The 19,750-nt window shown below is 45.7% G+C and overlaps 6 protein-coding genes across 6 annotated transcripts; 4 read left to right on the top strand and 2 right to left on the bottom strand.

The window, feature by feature from the left end:
- Positions 1-219: 219 nt before the first annotated feature.
- On the bottom strand, positions 220-1,094 carry UBC4 (ubiquitin-conjugating enzyme E2 4; the record flags this gene model as incomplete). Its single annotated transcript, XM_022821623.1, has 2 exons — positions 220-619; positions 1,048-1,094. The coding sequence occupies 2 exons, from the start codon at positions 1,092-1,094 to the stop codon at positions 220-222; spliced, it is 447 nt and encodes a 148-aa protein (XP_022677966.1).
- A 3,007-nt stretch (positions 1,095-4,101) lies between these two features.
- On the top strand, positions 4,102-5,436 carry KLMA_70364 (uncharacterized protein; the record flags this gene model as incomplete). The annotated part of the gene is made up of 1 exon (XM_022821622.1): positions 4,102-5,436. The coding sequence occupies one exon, from the start codon at positions 4,102-4,104 to the stop codon at positions 5,434-5,436; it is 1,335 nt and encodes a 444-aa protein (XP_022677965.1).
- Positions 5,437-6,656: 1,220 nt separating this feature from the next.
- MAK21 (RNA-binding ribosome biosynthesis protein MAK21) lies at positions 6,657-9,692 on the top strand (the record flags this gene model as incomplete). Its single annotated transcript, XM_022821621.1, has 1 exon — positions 6,657-9,692. The coding sequence occupies one exon, from the start codon at positions 6,657-6,659 to the stop codon at positions 9,690-9,692; it is 3,036 nt and encodes a 1,011-aa protein (XP_022677964.1).
- A 2,701-nt stretch (positions 9,693-12,393) lies between these two features.
- TEC1 (Tec1p) lies at positions 12,394-13,563 on the top strand (the record flags this gene model as incomplete). Its single annotated transcript, XM_022821620.1, has 1 exon — positions 12,394-13,563. One exon carries the CDS (start codon positions 12,394-12,396, stop codon positions 13,561-13,563), a length of 1,170 nt encoding a protein of 389 aa, XP_022677963.1.
- Positions 13,564-13,995: 432 nt separating this feature from the next.
- MIS1 (trifunctional formate-tetrahydrofolate ligase/methenyltetrahydrofolate cyclohydrolase/methylenetetrahydrofolate dehydrogenase MIS1) lies at positions 13,996-16,917 on the top strand (the record flags this gene model as incomplete). Its single annotated transcript, XM_022821619.1, has 1 exon — positions 13,996-16,917. One exon carries the CDS (start codon positions 13,996-13,998, stop codon positions 16,915-16,917), a length of 2,922 nt encoding a protein of 973 aa, XP_022677962.1.
- Positions 16,918-17,970: 1,053 nt separating this feature from the next.
- RPL19B (60S ribosomal protein eL19) lies at positions 17,971-18,838 on the bottom strand (the record flags this gene model as incomplete). The annotated part of the gene is made up of 2 exons (XM_022821617.1): positions 17,971-18,538; positions 18,825-18,838. 2 exons carry the CDS (start codon positions 18,836-18,838, stop codon positions 17,971-17,973), a joined length of 582 nt encoding a protein of 193 aa, XP_022677961.1.
- Positions 18,839-19,750: the final 912 nt, after the last annotated feature.

The raw sequence follows: 19,750 nt of genomic DNA, 5'->3' as shown, positions 1-19,750 counted from the left end.
TATAATGAAGTTGGGAGGGGTATTGTCAAGTGCGCCTGCGGATGATTGCAGTTGCATTCAGATTTGAACTCACTCAGACTCAGATTTCATATTCAGGTTCAGGTTCAGGTTCAGGTTCAGGTTCCAATTCGGATTCCGCAAAAAACGGCAAACCTTGGAAATGGGAACGGAAAAAGAGAGAGAGAGAGAGAGAATTCGGTCATCATCTGGACAATACTACTAGATAGCGTATTTTTTGGTCCACTCCTTTGCGGTGGCCTCGTACTTAGCTCTATCGGTCTTGTATAGATGAGCGATTTCAGGGACCAATGGATCGTCTGGGTTGGCATCTGTTAGAAGCGAGCAGATGGATAGCAAGACTTTCGAGATGGTCAAAGCTGGGGACCACTGGTCTTTTAGGATATCTAGACAGATGTTACCGTTGGAGTTGATATTTGGGTGGTAGATCTTAGTGGTGAAGGAGATCTTTGGAGGCTTGAAAGGGTAATCTGTTGGGAAATGGATCGAAAGGAAAAAGACACCACCGGCGTATGGGGAGTCTGGAGGACCCATGATGGAAGCTTGCCAGTGATATACGTCATCGCCTACTGGGCCAGCAGAACAGGAGGTTGGGGGGTCTCTGATGATAAAAAATGGAATAAAGCGCGGCCAAGCTTTGCCTCTCAGGGCAAATACATTGATTCCCGGCAGATTCCAAACTTGTTAGTACTACTGTCTGTGGTGATATACAATAATATCGGGTGTGATGAGATGAAATGGATGAATCATAGAACAGGGTTTATAAAATACGCCACGCCACCGAGGACGACTCACAAAAGAAGTCTCTGTCCCTCCCTCCCCCAGATTGAATAGAGAAAGAAAAAAAGGGCTGCTTGGAATTGATACAACCTGGCCCATAGGCCCAAGGATCCCCTAGGGTCCCCTAGGGTCCCCTAGGGGACCCTAGATCAGCTGTAACCCACACTATTATTCATCATTCATCCTGAAAAAAAAAAAAAAATGAATAGTAAAACTAAAGATAAATTTTCGATTCATCATAGCACATACCTTCCCAAATCATTAAGCTCCTTGGTGATACGCTTTAGAGAGGACATTAGCTTGTTTTTTGTATATGTGAGTTGGTCGTTACGGACTTGTAGAGGGGGTACTATCTTTTTTTTCTCCCCGATTCAAAGGTGTAGTAAGTACTGAGTAGTTTTTATAAAGCTGTTTAGTTTGCAAAATCCAAAAATCCAAATCCAAAATCCAGAGTGAGTTTGAGTTTTGAGTTTTGAGTTTGGGATGTGACTGAGACACGGTAGGGTAAGCGGTGGTGGGTCGGATGACACCCGTACACCAGGTAGTGGCTACTAGTGGGTACTACTACTACTGGGTAAGAAAAAAAAAAATTTTTTTTTTTTGTTTTTGTTTTTGTATTTGTTCTTACAGGTTCTTTTTTGGGGGAGGGAGTGGGAGGGGAGATGTGTGGCTGGGCGGTCAGCCGGGTAACACAGGGGAGGGAGGAAGTGAATGGGTTACCCGACTGACCTGGAAAAATTCAATTTGCCAAGCCAAGAGGTAAACAATAGTGATGCCGGGTGACTCCGCCGGGTAACGAATGAGAAACAAACAAAAAAGCAATTGTTTAAGCTTTAGTAGGTTCCAGAATGTGCTGCAAATTGTCGTACAATTATCATGCCATGTCACACGACAACTTTTCGATTATCTCCATTATCTGAGGCAGGAGGAGAGAAGGCGAGGGAGGAGGAGGGAAGGCAATATTGCAGCCAGCCGGCCAGCCACGGGCCAGAACAATGGTGATATGGAACACTCATGGAACATTTACTCAAGGAACACTCGCTCAAGGAACACTCACGCCTCCAATATCCATGGGTTGTCGGTGTATCCTCTGGTCAGGTTTGTCAGTTCCGTTCCGAAAAAGGCAACTCAAAGAAACTGGGCAGCGGCAATTCTCACATTGATCTCCGTTCCGTATGCTATAGCATACTATACTATACTATGCTATGGCATAGCATATGGGCCTGGATGGGCTGGACTAGGCTGGACTGGGCTGGCCGTGGTTTGGTTTTCGTATCTAGGAAAATCATTCCATTCGCGCTGCTCCACCGCAGATCTTTACCTGAAAATTCCACCTGAAATTCCACCGTGCGTTAGTAACTACTTGTCATCATGCGGACATACAACGCAATGGTGATGTAACGGAGGAAGCCTGCCTAGTCGCCCCCGCAGCGCACAGTGGGGTGTGTGTGTCGGCTCTTGTCTCTCTCTTTCTATTTTCCTTTTCCTTTTCCTTTTCCTTTTTCTCTCTCTCTCTCTCTCTGTCTCACTCTCCGCACCCCTCTGTGCCCAACCTAATCATTCCAGAACACCGTAGTGCGCCGCCGAGCGCCGCCGCCGAGCGCCGGCCCTCCTGCGCGACCCCTCTGGCAGTTTTACGATTTTAACGCCTAATCGCCATGACGAATAATAGTGCTAGTCCCAATGATTGACGATGCGTTGTGTCATGCTCAACAGAAATCCTCACACATACATCAACATCGACTGCTAATGCGTCAGCATGAGCCATATCGAACAACCATACACTGTCACTTTTCCTTCTCTCGCATGCGTGCGTGCGTGCGCCATAATATAAAGAGCCCTCACATTCGTCTCGAAGGGACCCCCCTCCCTCCCCTCCTTTCCTTCCCCTCGGTGCGTACATCCATCCCATTTCCCATTTTTTTTTTTTCTTTGTTTATCTCGTCTCTCTTTCCCAGACATAACAATCAATACATACAACCTACACAGGCAAGGCGGAATGCAAACATACTGGTAGTTGTTACCCGGACAAAAATATTAACCCACCTTCTCCCTGCCCATTACGTATTTTCGCATCGCATCGCATCGCATCGCAGAAACAATAACACAAGTTAAAAAAAAACCAACACCCGCACATCCCGGCGTTTGGTGACACATTAGCAAAGCTGGCCCTGGTTCTGATTACACCACTCACTCGGCCTTCAACTTATTATCCAACTTCACCTTCTCCATTGTCTACACAGAGAACACAACCGCCAAACTTCACCTTCCCTCTCTCCTCAGCCCTCGCTTCCTTACGCCGGCACAAGAATTTCCCACACGAGAATTTCCCGCAGAAGATCCGCCCGCTTTCCCTCCTCCTGCACGTTTCTGTACGTTCGAGATTCGACTTTTCCCCCTTTCAGCGCAGCTCCTTTTTTTTTACGCTTTTTTTAGTTCCTCCCCCCACAACCCCGCGCACAACACCCCCATTTCGTCAACTCTCTTTTTTTTTTTTTAGTTTTCTTCCACTGCCGCACGTCACTCTCTAAGAACTCGACGCCACTCTACCGCACTCTAGAAACAACAAAACAACCAAAAAAAAAAAAAAAAAATCCAAATTCGAAATTTAAAATAAACAACAACGTTTGTCCCATTTTTTTTTCTTTCGAAAAAATCGTCTTTTGTTTACACAGAACATCCGCAGAACACCCGCAGAACACCCGCAGTGCAGCGCAGCGCAACCACAGTTACAACGGGCAGTGCAGTGAGCAGCAGTAACAGTAACAGTAGCAGCAGCTAGCTAGTTTGATTGATTGATCAGAGAGATCAGACTATACCACCATACCATACCGTATTGTACTTGTACTTGTACTTGTACAATACTGTACTGTACTATACCCTACTCTACTGTATACTACACATTCCTAGGGTAATTATTTTTGCAGCGCAGCGCAACGCAACGCATTCACATTACAAGCCGAATTTTGATACTAAAAGGCGCCAATAAATATAGCGGGCTCGCAATCCATCCCACTACCGTGTGTTGTTGTGTCTCTCGAGAGTTTTTTCGTTTTCAATTCGTTTCGTTTCGTTTGCCCTTGGCGAGAGAATAGGATTTAGGTTTAGATTTAGATATTAGCGAGTGAGCCAGGACAGGAGACGACACGACACGACACAAGAGGTTCAGTTTGTGAGTTTGTTTTTTCTGTTAAGTTAGGCTACGCTACTGAAAAAAAGGAAGCTATTATAGTTAAGTTAGCTGTGCTGTGTGATTTACGGTTTAAGCTTTGAATTTTTTTTTTTTTTGGTGAGACAGAAGAGATGCCTTTGTATTCAGAGGATGCATATGGTGATCCGGACCGAGGAGGTTCGAGGTCAGGTTCTGGTTCTGGTTCGGGCTCAGGCTCGGGCTCGGGTTCAGGTTCAGGTTCAGGCTCAGGCTCGAATTCGGGAGCTGGCGCAAATATCGTGTATCCTGGCCAAAGCCAGGGCCAGGGCCCTGGCCAAGGTCAGGGTCACGACCATGGTAGTTCGATGCTGAGAACAGTATCTGGTAGTGGTAGTGGTACAAACACAAATAATACAGGCACGGGTGCGGGCACTAGCAGTGCCGCAATCACGCTGCCACGGCCTCACTCCCAGGTTCATTTGAACATTGGGGGAAGTGGTTCGAACAGCGAAGCTGTTGGTGTTGGAAGTGGAAATGGAAGTGGAAATAGAAATGGCCCTGGCCCTGGCCCTGGCCCTGGCCCTGGGCCAAGCATGTTGTCGATGCCCACTACCATGGGCCACAACGACAGCGAAAAAAAGTACAGAAACAACATCAACATGCATTTCCAGTATCTACGACGCGCAGTACCGACGCTACGGTGGTGCGACGACAACTCGATACCGGTGGAGTCGCTCGAGGGCTTGGCTCCTCCGTCGAAGGTCAACAAGGTGCAGATTCTTGCCAAGTCGCACGAGTATATCCGGCACCTGGAACACAAGAACGTTTTGTTGCAGCAGAAGAACGAGCAGCTTAGGATGCAGCTTGCGCAGTTCATGCCCAAGTATGGGGTTCCTCCGGGTCCACCGGGTCCCCCAGGTCCCCCAGGTCCGCCAGGACCTGGAGGGCCTCCTCCCATGGGTTATTTGAGCGAGCAGCAGGCGCAGGCTCAGGCTCAGTACCAAGCTCAAGCTCAAGCCCAAGCTCAAGCCCAAGCTCAAGCCCAGGCCCAGGCCCAGGCCCAAGCTCAAGCTCAGTACCAATCACAAATGCAAGCCCAGGGAATGGTGGACATTTCGTCCCCCAGCAGCAAATCTTTGCCCCCAACACCGTTCTATCGCCAGCCCAGTCAATCACAGACCCAGGCCCAAACACCAGGCCAATCCCAAAACCAAAACCAAGGCGCCGGCCAAGGCGCCAGCCAAGGCCCAGGTACAGCTCAAACACCAAGACACCCCCAGGGTCTTGGTCTCGCGCCAGGATCTATCCCGAACATGGGCATCCCTCTGCCGCACCAGCAAATGTACCCCATCCCTCCAGCGCCAGCGCCATCTCAAACCCAAGGTCAACCCCAAACTCAAACTCCAGGCCCAATCCCACACCAAAATTACCAGTACCTCAAGTACCAAGGCTACTACCAACAACCAAACCAATCTGGAGATGAATAATCTCCACACAACTATTCCGAATATTACCTAAGGCCCAGGCCATTGCCATTGCCATTGCCATTACAAAAAATACATACTAAAAAAAATTGGATCATCGTAAACCTTTCAACCTACCCATATGTCAAGATTTGCAACGGAATATGCAACTTGGGACAATTAAAATCCATATCCAAAATCTTAATCCATATTCTAAAAAAAAACCCCCTCCCTACCCATTGTACCATTGTAAAATATTTGAGTGTATATTTTGTATATAATTATAATTGTACTTACTCTTTGCTAAAACTATCAATTAATCCATTATTAACAACATCTCATGGTCCAAAATCCTAGTCCTAAACCCTAGTCCAAAATCCAAGCTGAATAGGTCCAAATAATTCCCTTTCCATGCACAGAATCCTGTATCTAATTATGCAGAATCCTTTATTCATTCTGCAGCAAAAACCCTGCCTCCATCCCTAATGCACAATCTCAATGACGCATCCTGCATCATGCAAGCACTGCATTAGTCCTTTTGTTCTGGCATTTCTGGCACTGCCCTATTCTGACACTACTTCGAAGTAGGGGAAAAAACAAACAAACATACATAACTCACTATTCTCTTGTATCCGTTCTGTTCAGATCTGGAACCAGATCTGTCCTCTTGTCCTCTTGTTCTCTAGTTCTCTAGCTCTCTCTCTGTATCTCTCTACGGCAGCGTTCTTTTTTTTTTTTTTTTTGTTTTTCCGCCTGATCGGTATTATTTTTTTCTTTCTTTTCGACCGCGGTTCGATAGTAAGCCCATCCGAGCGGAAGTTTCCGCCCCACACGCCCCACACACGCCGGCCGGCCTTCCGGCCGGTGGCCGGTGGCCGGACCGGGCCTGGCTGGCTGGCTGGCTGGCTGCCTTTTGAACCCCTTTTTTATTACATCCGGGTAATCGACCGGGTAACACCCATTTACCAGAAAACCCATAATTAAGTGTCACGTGGCGAAAAGAAACGACAAAAATTTTCGAAAAAAAAAGATGTATGGTTGGTGCCGCATCTCATCTCATCTCATCGCATAAGCTATAGCTCAGCTCAGCTCATCGCATCGGCTAAGATGAATTGGAACGGTTCCAGGAGGACAAGAGAAGGCTAGCCGTTGGAGTAATCATTCCCTTAGGAGAAGTAGAAGTGGATTACAGATATACACACTCGCGGTAAAACAAGACAGTATTGGTATTAGCAGCACCAACAATGAGTCTTGATCTATCGAAATTGAAGGAGAAGGTTTCTTCGAAACTAGACGCTTCTTCGAAGAATAAGGAAGCCAAGGCCAAGAAGAAGGAGAAGTCCAAGGAGAAGAGCCAGAAGCAAGAGGAAAAGTCCCAGGAAAAATCTAAGGAAAAATCTAAGGAAAAACCAGAGGAAAATGACGAACTAGTGCGCGAAGCGTTGTCTTTGGGAGCTTCAGAAAAGGATATTGAGCTTGTGAACGATGTTGACGACGATGCTAGTGAGATAGAGTTCAAGGATGACGACGGCAAGGAGGTTGATGAGAAGTTCAAGGAGGATTTTAACGATTTGTTGAAGAATATGGGTTTTGACAAGATGAAGGAACCAGAAGTGGTGGAAGAAGAGGCACCAGAGGAAGAAGAAGAAGAAGAAGAAGAAGAAGCAGAGGAAGCAGAGGAAGAGAGTTCTCTTAGTCCTCCCCCAGCACAAGAAAAAGAGGAAGCTAAATCCGATTTGATCAACCAAACTCATATTGTCCAAAGTGATAAATTGGTCGTGCCATCCGATATGCTATGGTACGAAGTTCCTCTAGACCCAGAGCTAAACAGAGAACAAGACCCACTCACAACCGAACAGATAGATAAACTATACCAACGTGGTAAGGAATTCTTGGAACAGGATAACACCACCTACTACGAAGAATTCACCAAAAACTCCTCCCAACGTAAGTTTATGTCCCAGATTCTTAACGATGGTACTTTGAACGATAAAATTAGTGCCCTAACGTTGCTATTGCAAGAATCTCCATTGCACAACATCAAGTCCCTAGATACTTTGGTTGGATTTTGCGGTAAAAAATCAAGAAACTCGGCCTTGCAAGCTTTGAACGCTCTAAAGGATTTGTTCTTGAACGGTCTCCTACCAGACCGTAAGCTAAAGTTCTTCAAGAACCAAAACCTATCCATGTTGCTCAATAAGAGAACATTGGCAGTACTATACTTTGAGGATTATTTGAAGAACTTGTACTTCAAGATCCTTGAGATTTTGGAGAAGTTGTCGCATGACCCTATCATCTATGTCAGATTGCAGGTTTTAAACCACATTTTCGATTTGCTATCTGCTAAGCCCGAACAAGAGTTTAACCTTTTGAAACTTGGAGTTAACAAGTTGGGTGATATCGATAACAAGGTTGCTTCCAAGGCTTCATTCAAGTTGCTAAAACTTGAAACTCTACATCCAAACATGAAATCTATCATCGTTGATGCCGTGGTTGACATCGCCATTAGACCACAAGCGGACTACCACACCACCTATTACTCTGCGCTAACTTTGAACCAAACCATCTTGAAAAGATCTGAAATGAGTCTTGCCAACCAATTGATCAAGACGTACTTCACCTTGTTCGAGAAGTTCTTAATCCAAACGGACGCTGATAACGAGGAATCCAAGACCAAGGCTAAGGCCAGCGACAAGTCTTATGAGAAGAAGAGAAAGAAGAACTTCAAGAGAGGTAAGAAGGGTGGTAAATCTGTCGTTGAAGAAAAGACTGAGCAGGACGTTATTGAGGAGAAGAACACCAAACTTTTCGGTGCCATTCTAACAGGTTTGAACCGTGCGTTCCCCTTCGCCGATATGCCAGGTTCCGTTTATGAGATACATTTGGACACTTTATTCAAGATTACACATGCCTCCAACTTTAACACCTCTATCCAAGCCTTGGTTTTAATTCACCAAGTCGTTATCAAGACAGGTATCACAAACGACAGATACTACAAGACTTTGTACGAGTCGTTGCTAGATCCTAGATTGGTTACATCTTCGAAACAAGGTATTTACTTGAATTTGCTCTACAAATCCTTGAAGGAGGACAAGGACATTGGCCGGGTAGACGCATTCGTGAAGCGTATATTGCAGGTATGTGCGCATTGGCTAAACGTTGGTGCCATCAGTGGTATGTTTTATCTATTGATACAGCTATCGAAGGCGATTCCACAAATCAGGAATTTATTGCTCAATTCTCCACTAGATGCAGTTTACGATTCCGATGATGACGAGGGTGACAAGAACGACGATAAGAACAAGAACAATGCAGCAGCAGCAAATGGCTACGACAGTCGTAAGCGTGATCCGAAGTATGCGAATGCGGAAAAGTCATCGCTTTGGGAAATTAACCAATTCTTGACGCATTTCCATCCAACCGTTCAATCGTACGCACAAGGATTTTTCGACGGTGACACGCAACAAACAAGGGAATTGGTCAAGCCGGATCTTGGTTTGTTCACACTTGCGCACTTTTTGGACAGATTTGTGTACCGTAATGCGAAACAAAAGCCTACCACTAGGGGTTCGTCTATTATGCAACCGTTGGGAGGTGTACACACTGGTGCATTATTGGTGAAGGCAAGTGACAAAACGTTACACGAAGTGCCTGTAAATACGGAGAACTGGTTGAACAAGAAGGTGCAAGAGATTAGACCCGACGAGAAGTTCTTTTACCAGTACTTCTCTACCAAGACTGCGGCCATCAAGTCCGGGAAGAAGGAAGGAGATGCTGGCGAATTTGACGAAGAGAGCGATTTGGACGAGGACGAGGTTTGGGATGCGTTGGTGAAGTCGCGTCCGGACGTTGAGGGTGAAGACGAGGACAGCGATATCGAATTCAGCGAGGAGGACTTTGGTTCAGACCTAGACTCTTCTAGCGATGCTGTCGAAGGCATGTCCGAGGAGGATGAGGATGAGGATGAGGATGAGGAAGAAGAAGGAGAAGAAGAAGAAGAAGAAGGGGACGATAACGATGAAGATGCCGACGCCGATGACATCAGCGATTTCGATCCTGAAGAAGCCAAAATCTTCACGAACGATTCCGAGGACGAGATGGGTTCTGACGACGAGGTGTTCTACAGCGCAGCCGACAATTCTTCCGATGAGGATGAGGAAGAGAAGGAAGAGCCTCCAAGAAAGAAATCGAAGAAGTCACACAAGCAAAAGCTACGCGAACTTCCTACCTTTGCATCTGCGGACGATTATGCACAGTATTTGAACTCTGATGAGGACTAAAAATTCAGCTGAACTAACTGGACGAAATTGTACATTATAGCAAGAGTATAGTATAGTATAGTAAAAGTAAATAAAGCCAACAAAGCAAACAATAACACAAACAAACAAACACACAGACAGACAGAGAGGAGAGAGGAGAGAGGAAGAACCAAAAAAAAAACGGATTTGCGATGAGCTTTGGGATTGACCTTGGGATTGACACGTACACGCAAACGCGTGGCTCACACGCGTAGCTCACACGCGTGTGCGTGTGCCCAGCAAAATATATCGACCCAGTATTGGACCACTTTTGTTTACCTTTTTCGGATCCGTGTTTACCTTTTCCATCGAGCTGTATTTACACTTTTCCCAATCGGGACAACAATGGGGAACGCTCGAGCCACACTGACCCAAAACGGGAAAACGAACACCAAAATCACAAGAATGTAACCTAAAATGGTCCGCCCCCCAGGTCCCAGGTCCCAGGTCCCAGGTCCAAAGCGTATGTACCTCACCACCCATTCTCAGGTCAAGCCGCTCGCATGCGCATGCACCAGCCCATGAATATGGCAAATCAGGTATACAATGCGACCCTGCGCCTGTATAAGCCCAAGCCCAATCAATAACTGCTAAAAAAATCGTTCTAGCTCTATGCTCCTCCCCCCAAAAAAAAGAAAAACCTTATTTACACCCGACGCTTATCCTCCTGAACATCCCTCCTGAACATCCCTCCTGAACATCCCTCTCTGCCTCCCTCCCTCCCTGTCTGTCTGTCTGGTCATTCCGTTTCACATCAAACCGACGCATTCTCGCTCACGCACGCACATCACACATCCCATCTCCCAAACAAAAAAACGTTAATCCTTCCAACACGCACGCAGCAAAATCGCCAAAACTGGACCCAGAACCTAATCTTAATCCTATCATAATCCTAACCCACCTTCAATCAGGAAATAATACAAAAAAAAAAAAGCAAGCCATGCTCATGTCCATGCCCATGCCTTGCCTAATCCAACCTGACCGCACAAAAACCCTTCCCAAACCTCAAACGTATATATTGCCCATCTTCCCAGCCATTTCCAACCATTCTGCTATGCAAAATACCCATACCCATACCATACCATACCATTCTAATGCTACTTCTAATTATTACATAGTCCCACTACTACAACCACTACCATAGGCAATACCGACCTATACCCTGGGAGACCACTACTACTACTCTAACAACAGAGTTACCCTCTTCCACTGCCACTGCCATTCCCTCCCACTTCCGGTTTATCACGGTTTATCAGTCTCAGTCACTTTCTCACCGTTTCTGTTTACCACACTCCCGTCACTGCTCATCCGTCTGTGCGTGTTTGTGTGTTTTTGTTTGTGTTTTATTTTTTCGTCTTTTAAAATTCCTTTGCTTCCTCTTTGTGCGTCGAATCTGAAAGACGTCATCATCGAGCCTGGCTGCGTGTTCTGAGATCTCGCACAGAAACGGCTTCTAAATCTAAATCTATTTCTGTTTGCGTTTGCGTTTGCGTTTGCACTTGCACTTGCACTTGCACTTGTACTAGGAGTTAGTTGTACTTGCGTTTTACATTCTTGCTGGAGAGTATCTGGCCAGATATTGGTGCGGTGTATTGTTCGTCGAAGAATTTGACGAATCGGTGAAAGAGAGACACATTCTCGAGGGCACAGGAGACGGTGCTTGGAAATACTGCGATACGCAGGTACGAGCCATTGAGTTTTGGGCCAGGGTGCGCGACCCGAGAGAGAGAGCGAGAGAGAGTATATATATATATACATACTGGGGAGAAGGTACCAGGTACAGGGTAAACACAGGGCACCACTACCACTATTAGCACCACCGCTACTACCACCAGAGAAGAGCGATAGTATGAGTATGGCCGACGGTAACGCTGCCACTGCCACTGCCACTGCCACTGCTACGAGCACGGCGACCCCGGGGACCGATGGGAATATCGGCTCACGTGACGAGTCACGTGACGCTAACGGTGTCAGTGCCAACAGCAGCAATAATAGCAACAACAGTAACAATAATGAAACGAGTTCCACCACCACCACCACAAGCAACGGTGTCTCCACCGGTGTTGCCACGCCGCCTTGGAAACCGTCGCTGGATACCAGAGTGTTCGACGTGTACATCAACGACGGGTCCCAGCAGCAAAGGAAACTGCCCGATATTTTCGACTACAAGCCCGCAATGACAGGCACCAGCTCGGCTCACGGACGCGGCCCGCTTCCCGGAGCCCATATCCTCATCAACACGGGCCAGGGCCGCAAGGTTTCGCTGCCAGCTCCCGCAAATAAGGTCCTGAAACCCCGAGTATCGTCGTCGTCAAGTTCGAACTCGGCCCCATCGTCCACTTCGTCGTCGATCTCATCGGCCTCATCATCGGCCTCCAGCTGCAACAGAACCCACAGCATGTCGCTGGCACTCGAACAGAGGCTTTCGCAGAAACATGTCGCCCCATTGAACATCATAGACCAACGGCAGCAGCAGCAACAACAGCAGCAACAACTGCCCACTCCGCAAACTTCAACGGGAAATGTCACAGGTACAGGTACCTGTAACGGCAATGCTGCGAAAAATTCCACCACATCCATGACTATGAACTCCGGAACGGTAATACCGCCCGAAAACCTTACGAACAACGACAAGTGGCCTCCACACATCGAGGCTGCCTTCATCGACGCCCTGCAGCTCGTGATGAAGAACGGAACTGCAAAGATCAAACTCAAGGAAAAAAACTACGGCAGAAACGAACTCATCTCGCTCTACATCAAGAACAAAACCGGCGAGCAACGGTCCAAGAAACAGATCTCTTCCCACATCCAGGTCTGGAAGAAGTCCATTGCCAATAAAATGTTCAACGACATCCAAACGTCCAAATTCGAGAGCGAACTGCTCAACCTTATTGAAAACGGTGCAGAACAGACCCCAGAGAACTGGCACTTGTTCGAAACAACGTTCAATGCCATCATTGAACAGGAAGAAAACTACAACGCAGCAGCAGCAGCAGCTGCTGCTGCTGCTGCAACTGGTGGCGGCTCTACTGCAACTGGTGGCGGTGCGGTGGGCGATAACAGTATGACTTCAACGTCATCTTCTTCCGCCGGGGGCACGGCTGGCGCCGCTGGCTCCCACGCCTACCACACTTACCACCATCCACACCCACACCACCAACAGTATTCCACTTCTGCCTCCTCAATGTACCACCATCTTCCATACCATGTGTACGCACAAACCCCATCATCAGGCGTTCCAATCCTCCCATACCATATCCCAATGATGAAGGAACCAGCTACCCCAATAGAGTTCGCCCAAGAACTCTACGGCAGCCTCAAGTCCTTCAAGTGCGTCCCAGTGAACCCTTATGAACACTACAACCCATACACATATTCATCACAGCAACAACAGCAACAACAGCCTGGCGTCTCACGTACTCCTCTATCAGCCACTACTTCGGCCTCAGCCACTACTTCAGCCTCGGGACCACACAGGATCCCAATCCTCAACACCCCACCTCCACATCCATTGCCTGGCAACTCTTCGTCAGCGCAATCCCTCTACCAAGTAGCAAAAGAGGTCGAAAATCAGCAGAAGAAACTGATAGATGAGATGTACAACAAACAGAACCACAACCAAAACCAAACCAACCGCCACACAACTAAACCCTCATCGTCCTCTTCTTCTTCCTCTTCTTCATCTTCATCCTCATCCTCTGTTCATCACCAGTTTTCAAACCTTAATGTAAACTACAGACACCAACAGTTCAACGATCAATACAGGAGACACCCAGTCCTACCACCGGCCTCCCAACTCAGATCAACTGACTCAAACCTTAACTCACTTTCAACTTTAAATTCGGCCGTTTAAACCCAAGCTTTTTTTTCTTAGCAACGCCCGTTCCTGTAACAATTAAAACCCACCTTCCACTCAAGTAAATATTTCAAATTAAATTAATTCAAATTCAAATTCAAATTCAAATTCAGTTAAATATATAAATTCTAACATCCCCCCGTCGATATACCATTCAACCCACTAAATCCCAATCCTTTCCCCTCGCCCTTCCTCCCAAGTTAACTGTCGCGCGCCAGCTTTTCTTTCTCTCGAGAGACCCTGGCTCGTTTCTTTACGAAAAAAGTGAAAAATTCCCAAAAGTACTTGCTCATCGCATTTGACTTGGATTAACCAATTTGTATTTATGTATGCATCGAAAGAGTCATCGGTGAGGCTAAGGGACATTGTTGATTCAAGAGTATATTGTATCATCGAGGTCGACTAATCAGCAATTGATTTGAGTTCGCGATGCTAAGGTCTCCCTTGAGAAATGCTATTAAATATAGCCCAGTGCGTCTACTGAAAAGTTCCAATAGGCATCATCAACAATATGTGCACATTGCGAAGTGCCAGTACCATTTGCTTTCCGGTACGAAGATTGCCAAGTCGATCAGGGAGGATGCGTTCCAGGAGATCACACGGATCAAAGAGAAGGCGCCTGAATTTGTGCCATGTTTGAAGATTATCCAAGTGGGATCTCGTCCAGATTCTTCGGCGTACGTTCGCATGAAGTTGAAGGCATCTGAGGAGTCTGGTGTGAAGTGTATTGTGGAGAAGCTTCCCGAGGATATCGGGGAACTGGAGTTGTTACAAAAGATCCAGAAGATTAACGACGATGACTCTATTCATGGGTTGTTGATCCAACTTCCATTGCCTAGACATTTGAACGAGACGGAAATCACGAATGCTGTTTCTTACACCAAGGATGTGGATGGGTTCCATCGCTACAACGTTGGGGAATTGTCCAAGAGAGGTGGTAAGCCTTATTTCTTGCCATGCACGCCAAACGGGTGTATCAGGTTGCTAAAGGAATCTGGTATTGACTTGAAGGGAAAACGTGCGGTGGTTATTGGGAGATCAGACATCGTTGGTACTCCGGTTGCTTCTCTATTGAAGGACCTTAACGCGACGGTCACGATCTGCCACAGATACACTGAGAATATTGCAGATGTGGTTAAAAACGCAGACGTTGTTATTGCGGCTTGTGGTGTGCCCAACATGGTTAAGCCAGATTGGTTGAAACAGGATGCCATTGTCATTGACGTTGGTATCAACTACATTCCAGATGCTACCAAGAAATCCGGTAAAAGATTGGTTGGTGATGTCGACTTTGAGGCTTGTAAGGAAAAGGCCTCGTACATTACCCCGGTTCCAGGTGGAGTGGGTCCTATGACCGTTGCCATGCTTGTCCAGAATGTAGTTTTGGCTGCTAAGAGACAACTGCAAAATGCCACCAAGTTACCACAAATCAAGCCATTACCTTTGAAGTTGGAGACTAAAGTCCCATCAGATATCGAAATTTCAAGAAAACAAGCTCCCAAGTACATCAAAACTGTTGCTGAAGAGCTCGGCGTTCATCACAGCGAATTAGAGCTTTATGGCCACTATAAGGCAAAGTTATCGCCAAAGATTATCAAGAGATTGGCAGAAAATGAGGATGGGAAATACATTCTTGTTGCTGGTATTACACCTACCCCATTGGGTGAAGGTAAATCCACCACTACTATCGGTTTGGTTCAAGCGCTCTCGGCCCATCTACAAAAACCTTCCATTGCAAATGTCAGACAGCCTTCGATGGGTCCTACATTCGGTGTTAAAGGTGGTGCAGCAGGTGGTGGTTATGCCCAAGTCATTCCAATGGACGAGTTCAACATGCATCTAACCGGTGACATTCATGCCATCGGTGCTGCTAACAACTTGTTGGCAGCTGCTATTGACACTAGAATGTTCCACGAAGCCACTCAAAAGAAACACGAAACCTTCTACAAGAGATTGGTTCCTGTTAAGAAGGGTACAAGAAGCTTCACTCCATCTATGCTAAAGAGATTGGAGAAGTTGGGTATCAATAAGACGAACCCAGATGACTTGACCACCGAGGAAATTGTCAAATTCGCCCGTTTGAACATCGATCCTGACACTATCACTATCAAGAGAGTTGTTGACGTCAACGACAGAATGCTACGTCAAATTACCATTGGCCAAGCCCCAACAGAGAAGGGATTCACAAGACAAACAGGTTTCGATATCACAGTCGCTTCCGAATTGATGGCCATTCTAGCCTTATCCAAAGACTTGAAAGACCTCAGAGAACGTGTCGGACGTATTGTTATTGGTTCAAACTACGACAAGGAACCAATTACAGTAGAGGATATTGGATGTGGTGGTGCCATCGCAGCTCTTTTAAAGGATGCGGTTAAACCAAATTTGATGCAAACTCTAGAGGGAACACCAGTTCTGGTCCACGCTGGTCCCTTTGCCAACATATCCATTGGTGCATCCTCTGTTATTGCTGACAGAGTGGCTCTAAAGCTTGTTGGTAAACCCAAGAATGCTGACGAAGGTGTCGAATCCGGTTATGTTGTTACGGAAGCTGGATTTGACTTTACCATGGGTGGTGAGAGATTCTTCAACATCAAGTGCAGAGCTTCAGGGTTAACTCCAAATGCCGTCGTTTTAGTTGCTACCGTGAGAGCTCTAAAATTGCATGGTGGTGCCCCAGACGTCAAGCCAGGCCAGTCATTACCTGAAGAGTACACACAAGAAAACGTGGAGTTGGTCAAGAACGGAACTGCTAACATGTGCAAGCAAATCGAAAACATTAAACAATTCGGTATTCCAGTAGTTGTTGCTGTCAACAGATTTGAATCTGACACTGAAGCCGAAATTGATGCTATCAAGGAAGCAGCACAAAAAGCAGGTGCATTTGACGTTGTTTCCACGAACCACTGGGCCGAAGGTGGTAAGGGTGCCATCAACTTGGCAAAATCTGTCATTGAAGCCTCCAAACAACCTTCAGACTTCAAGTTCCTCTACGATGTCAACGACACAGTGGAAGAGAAACTTTCAACTATCGTTACAAAGATGTACGGTGGTGCCAAGATTGAGATCTCCGAAGAAGCTCAAAAGAAAATTGACATGTACCGTGAACAAGGGTTTGGTAACCTACCAATATGTATTGCCAAGACTCAGTACTCATTGTCCCACGATGCAAAGTTAAAAAACGTTCCAACTGGGTTTACTTTCCCAATTAGAGACGTTAGAGCATCCATCGGTGCCGGATACTTGTATGCACTAGCAGCTGAAATTCAAACGATTCCGGGTCTATCAACCCACGCCGGTTACATGAACGTCGAAATCGACGAAGACGGTGAAATTGAAGGTCTATTCTAGGCCTTCTCCTTTACTTGCCGTTTCATTTCTCACTGATAATCAATGTCAGTGTCATTGTCCTACAAATAATAATAATAATAATAATACTAAAAGATTCTATAGAAAACTCCCTACCCTTTATAAACACACACTTAAACATAATTACAAAGACATTCAACATTTATTAACGAATCCTGATATTCCTTATAGCTACTTTCAGTGCCGCTAGTGTTCTTTCATTGTTTGAATATTCTGACATTATGTTTGTTTTAAGCTGGCAAGACAGATGGAACGGAATCTGAGCTTATCTGAAAAAAAAAAAAAAAAAAAAAAATAAGCTGGTTATATTTAAGAAAGCTTCGATGCAGTCAGTAATCATGATGATGCACCAAGCGAAGAAGACCGAAAGAAACACCAGTTATTGCAAGAGCTGAGATAGGTTATTGGGCCTGAGTTTCTGGTGAGTTAGTGTCAGAATCATATATATATATTTGCCTTTTCCAGATGGAAAATCGTTGTGGAGAATGGGTTAATGTTACCCAAGAAGATGTTATCGAAAGTTCACTAAGATATTTTGGAAATGATGCTACGGGAGAGCACAGGTATGCGAATAGACGACACATCCTATTTCCACCTATAGCGACATGCCATTTTGATCCACGGTCGCCTCATTACATACCTCTTTATCATGACGATATAATAAAGTATGAAAAGCAAGGCCTTTTCACAGGGTTATGAGCAGCGCATATACAGAGGCAGACAGAGGTGAAGCCTAATACCACCGGCTGGCCGGTAACTAGTAATAATAGTACTAATATTGTATATATATATATTAACCTGTGTAATAATAATAATGAAGAACTTTTTGTCAAGTACCTTTCACCTCACTCCTCTGATAAGACAGGAGATAAGTAAAACTAGATGTTAATGATATATTAGTAAAAAGGAGTACTAAATAGAGTGATAGATGAGTGATTGAGTTGTGCAAATGCTGGTACTACAATAACACAAAAGATATTTGATATTTATATATACTTTTTCAATTTAGAAAGATATGGAGAGGGGAGAGCGCATTTAAGCGTCTTCCTTCAACAAAGCGTCTCTCTTTTCAGCAACTCTTTGAGCTCTTCTTTCTCTAGCAGCTCTGTTCTTCAATCTTCTAGCTTCAGCTTCTTCCTTCAAAGCCTTTTCACGTTGAGCATCAGCCTTAGCTTGGATGATGTGTTCAACCAAAGCTCTCTTGTGCTTGAAGGTGTTACCCTTAGCAGCCTTGTACAAGGAGTGGTACAAGTGTCTGTCGATCTTACCAGCGTCTCTGTACTTGGCCAACAATCTTCTCAAGACACGTAATCTTCTGATCCAGACGACTTGGGATGGCAATCTGGCTTCCTTGGTACCCTTTCTCTTACCGTAACCAGTGTGACGACCGTTTCTCTTGGATTCAGCCATAGCTCTAGTTCTGGATCTAGAGTGGATTCTAACTGGCTTCTTGACGATGGTACCGTTCTTGACCAACTTTCTGATAGCATTTCTGGAGTTGGCTTGAGCGATTTCGGCGGATTCGGAAGGATCCATCCAGATCTTTCTCTTACCAACACCGACAACAGAAGCGGCAAGTCTCTTTTGAGTTCTCAAGTTAGCCCTGTATTTAACACAAAATACAATTTAATGTATTTAAAGATTGTTAGTAAATGAAGTTCTTGTTTCCTCAAACAAAAGAGAAACAATCCACACAGCACAATGACCTAGTCCAAACCAAATAAATCGTTTCTAGTGTTCCTCTGGTTTTTTCTTGTCCTATTTATCACATCTGTACTCAATTGGCACATTCTGCCGATGCCTCCCTCCTTTCATCCAACTTGATTCTCCATAAAACATTAGACTGCTCTCACATATACTTCTAATCCCCCATGATGGCAGTCAGTCACTTCATTTCAGGCATAGCTAGCCTTCTAACCATAGTAGTACATCTCATAAATTTGGAAAAAAACCGTTTCTAGCTCGAGGGTATCCACATTGGCATTATATATTAGACTTCTTATCATTCACTGTCACGACTGGATCGTTCTCATTCACACGTCTATTCACACATACATTTTTGCTTGGTTTCGTTATCGTTGGACCTCTTTCAATATATCAATAAGAGTGAAATCTTCCAAGCCACTACTAAACCTTTGTATATTGAAATTAATTAATATCATTATTATCAAAGTTGTCTAGAAAGTGTGTCCAGAGTTTGCAAGAATTTCAAAGCTTTGCTAAGGTCCATGCCGCGACGGAAACTTGGGCCGAGCCTGGATGGCTGTTGCGGTTGGGGGCTAGGCTGAGGTTTCGCTGAGGCTAGGCTAGGCTGGGCTGGGCTGGGCTGAGGGAAAGGAATGAGGGAGAGGGAGAGGGAGACTGGGAGTTCCAGGGAAGGGCGGGGGGAGGGGATGGTTCCGTTACAGTGGGCAAGGAGAACGTTGCTCGCCTAGGCAAAGGGGTCTGTCTGGGCAGGGTGGTGGATAGAGAGAATTGGTGCGGGACCAGAGAGGCCAAGGGGAACGAAGGCTACTGGCAGTGGTTAGGCAGGTAGAGTGTTGCGGGATAGAGGAGGCCGCTGGAGGTTTATCTCCAATCGAGACAACGTTCAATGATGGGAAGGGAAAAAAAAGCAGCCGCATCTCCCAAAACGGGAATACTCTTCAATTCCAAGAAAAACCAAAAAATGGTCCCAAAATGTACGGATGTAGATATCAATTGAACATGGTGTACGGGAGTAACATATCTACAACAGTCCCACACAACGACCCATACATCACAAACACAATACAGAAAAAGCAATTGTTTCTTTTCGGGCACATTCCACAGTGCT

The sequence above is a fragment of the Kluyveromyces marxianus genome, chromosome 7 (genome assembly GCF_001417885.1).
Source record: "Kluyveromyces marxianus DMKU3-1042 DNA, complete genome, chromosome 7".
In the NCBI taxonomy this organism is placed as follows: Eukaryota; Fungi; Ascomycota; class Saccharomycetes; order Saccharomycetales; family Saccharomycetaceae; genus Kluyveromyces; species Kluyveromyces marxianus.
This window is presented reverse-complemented; position numbering and strand designations above follow the sequence as displayed.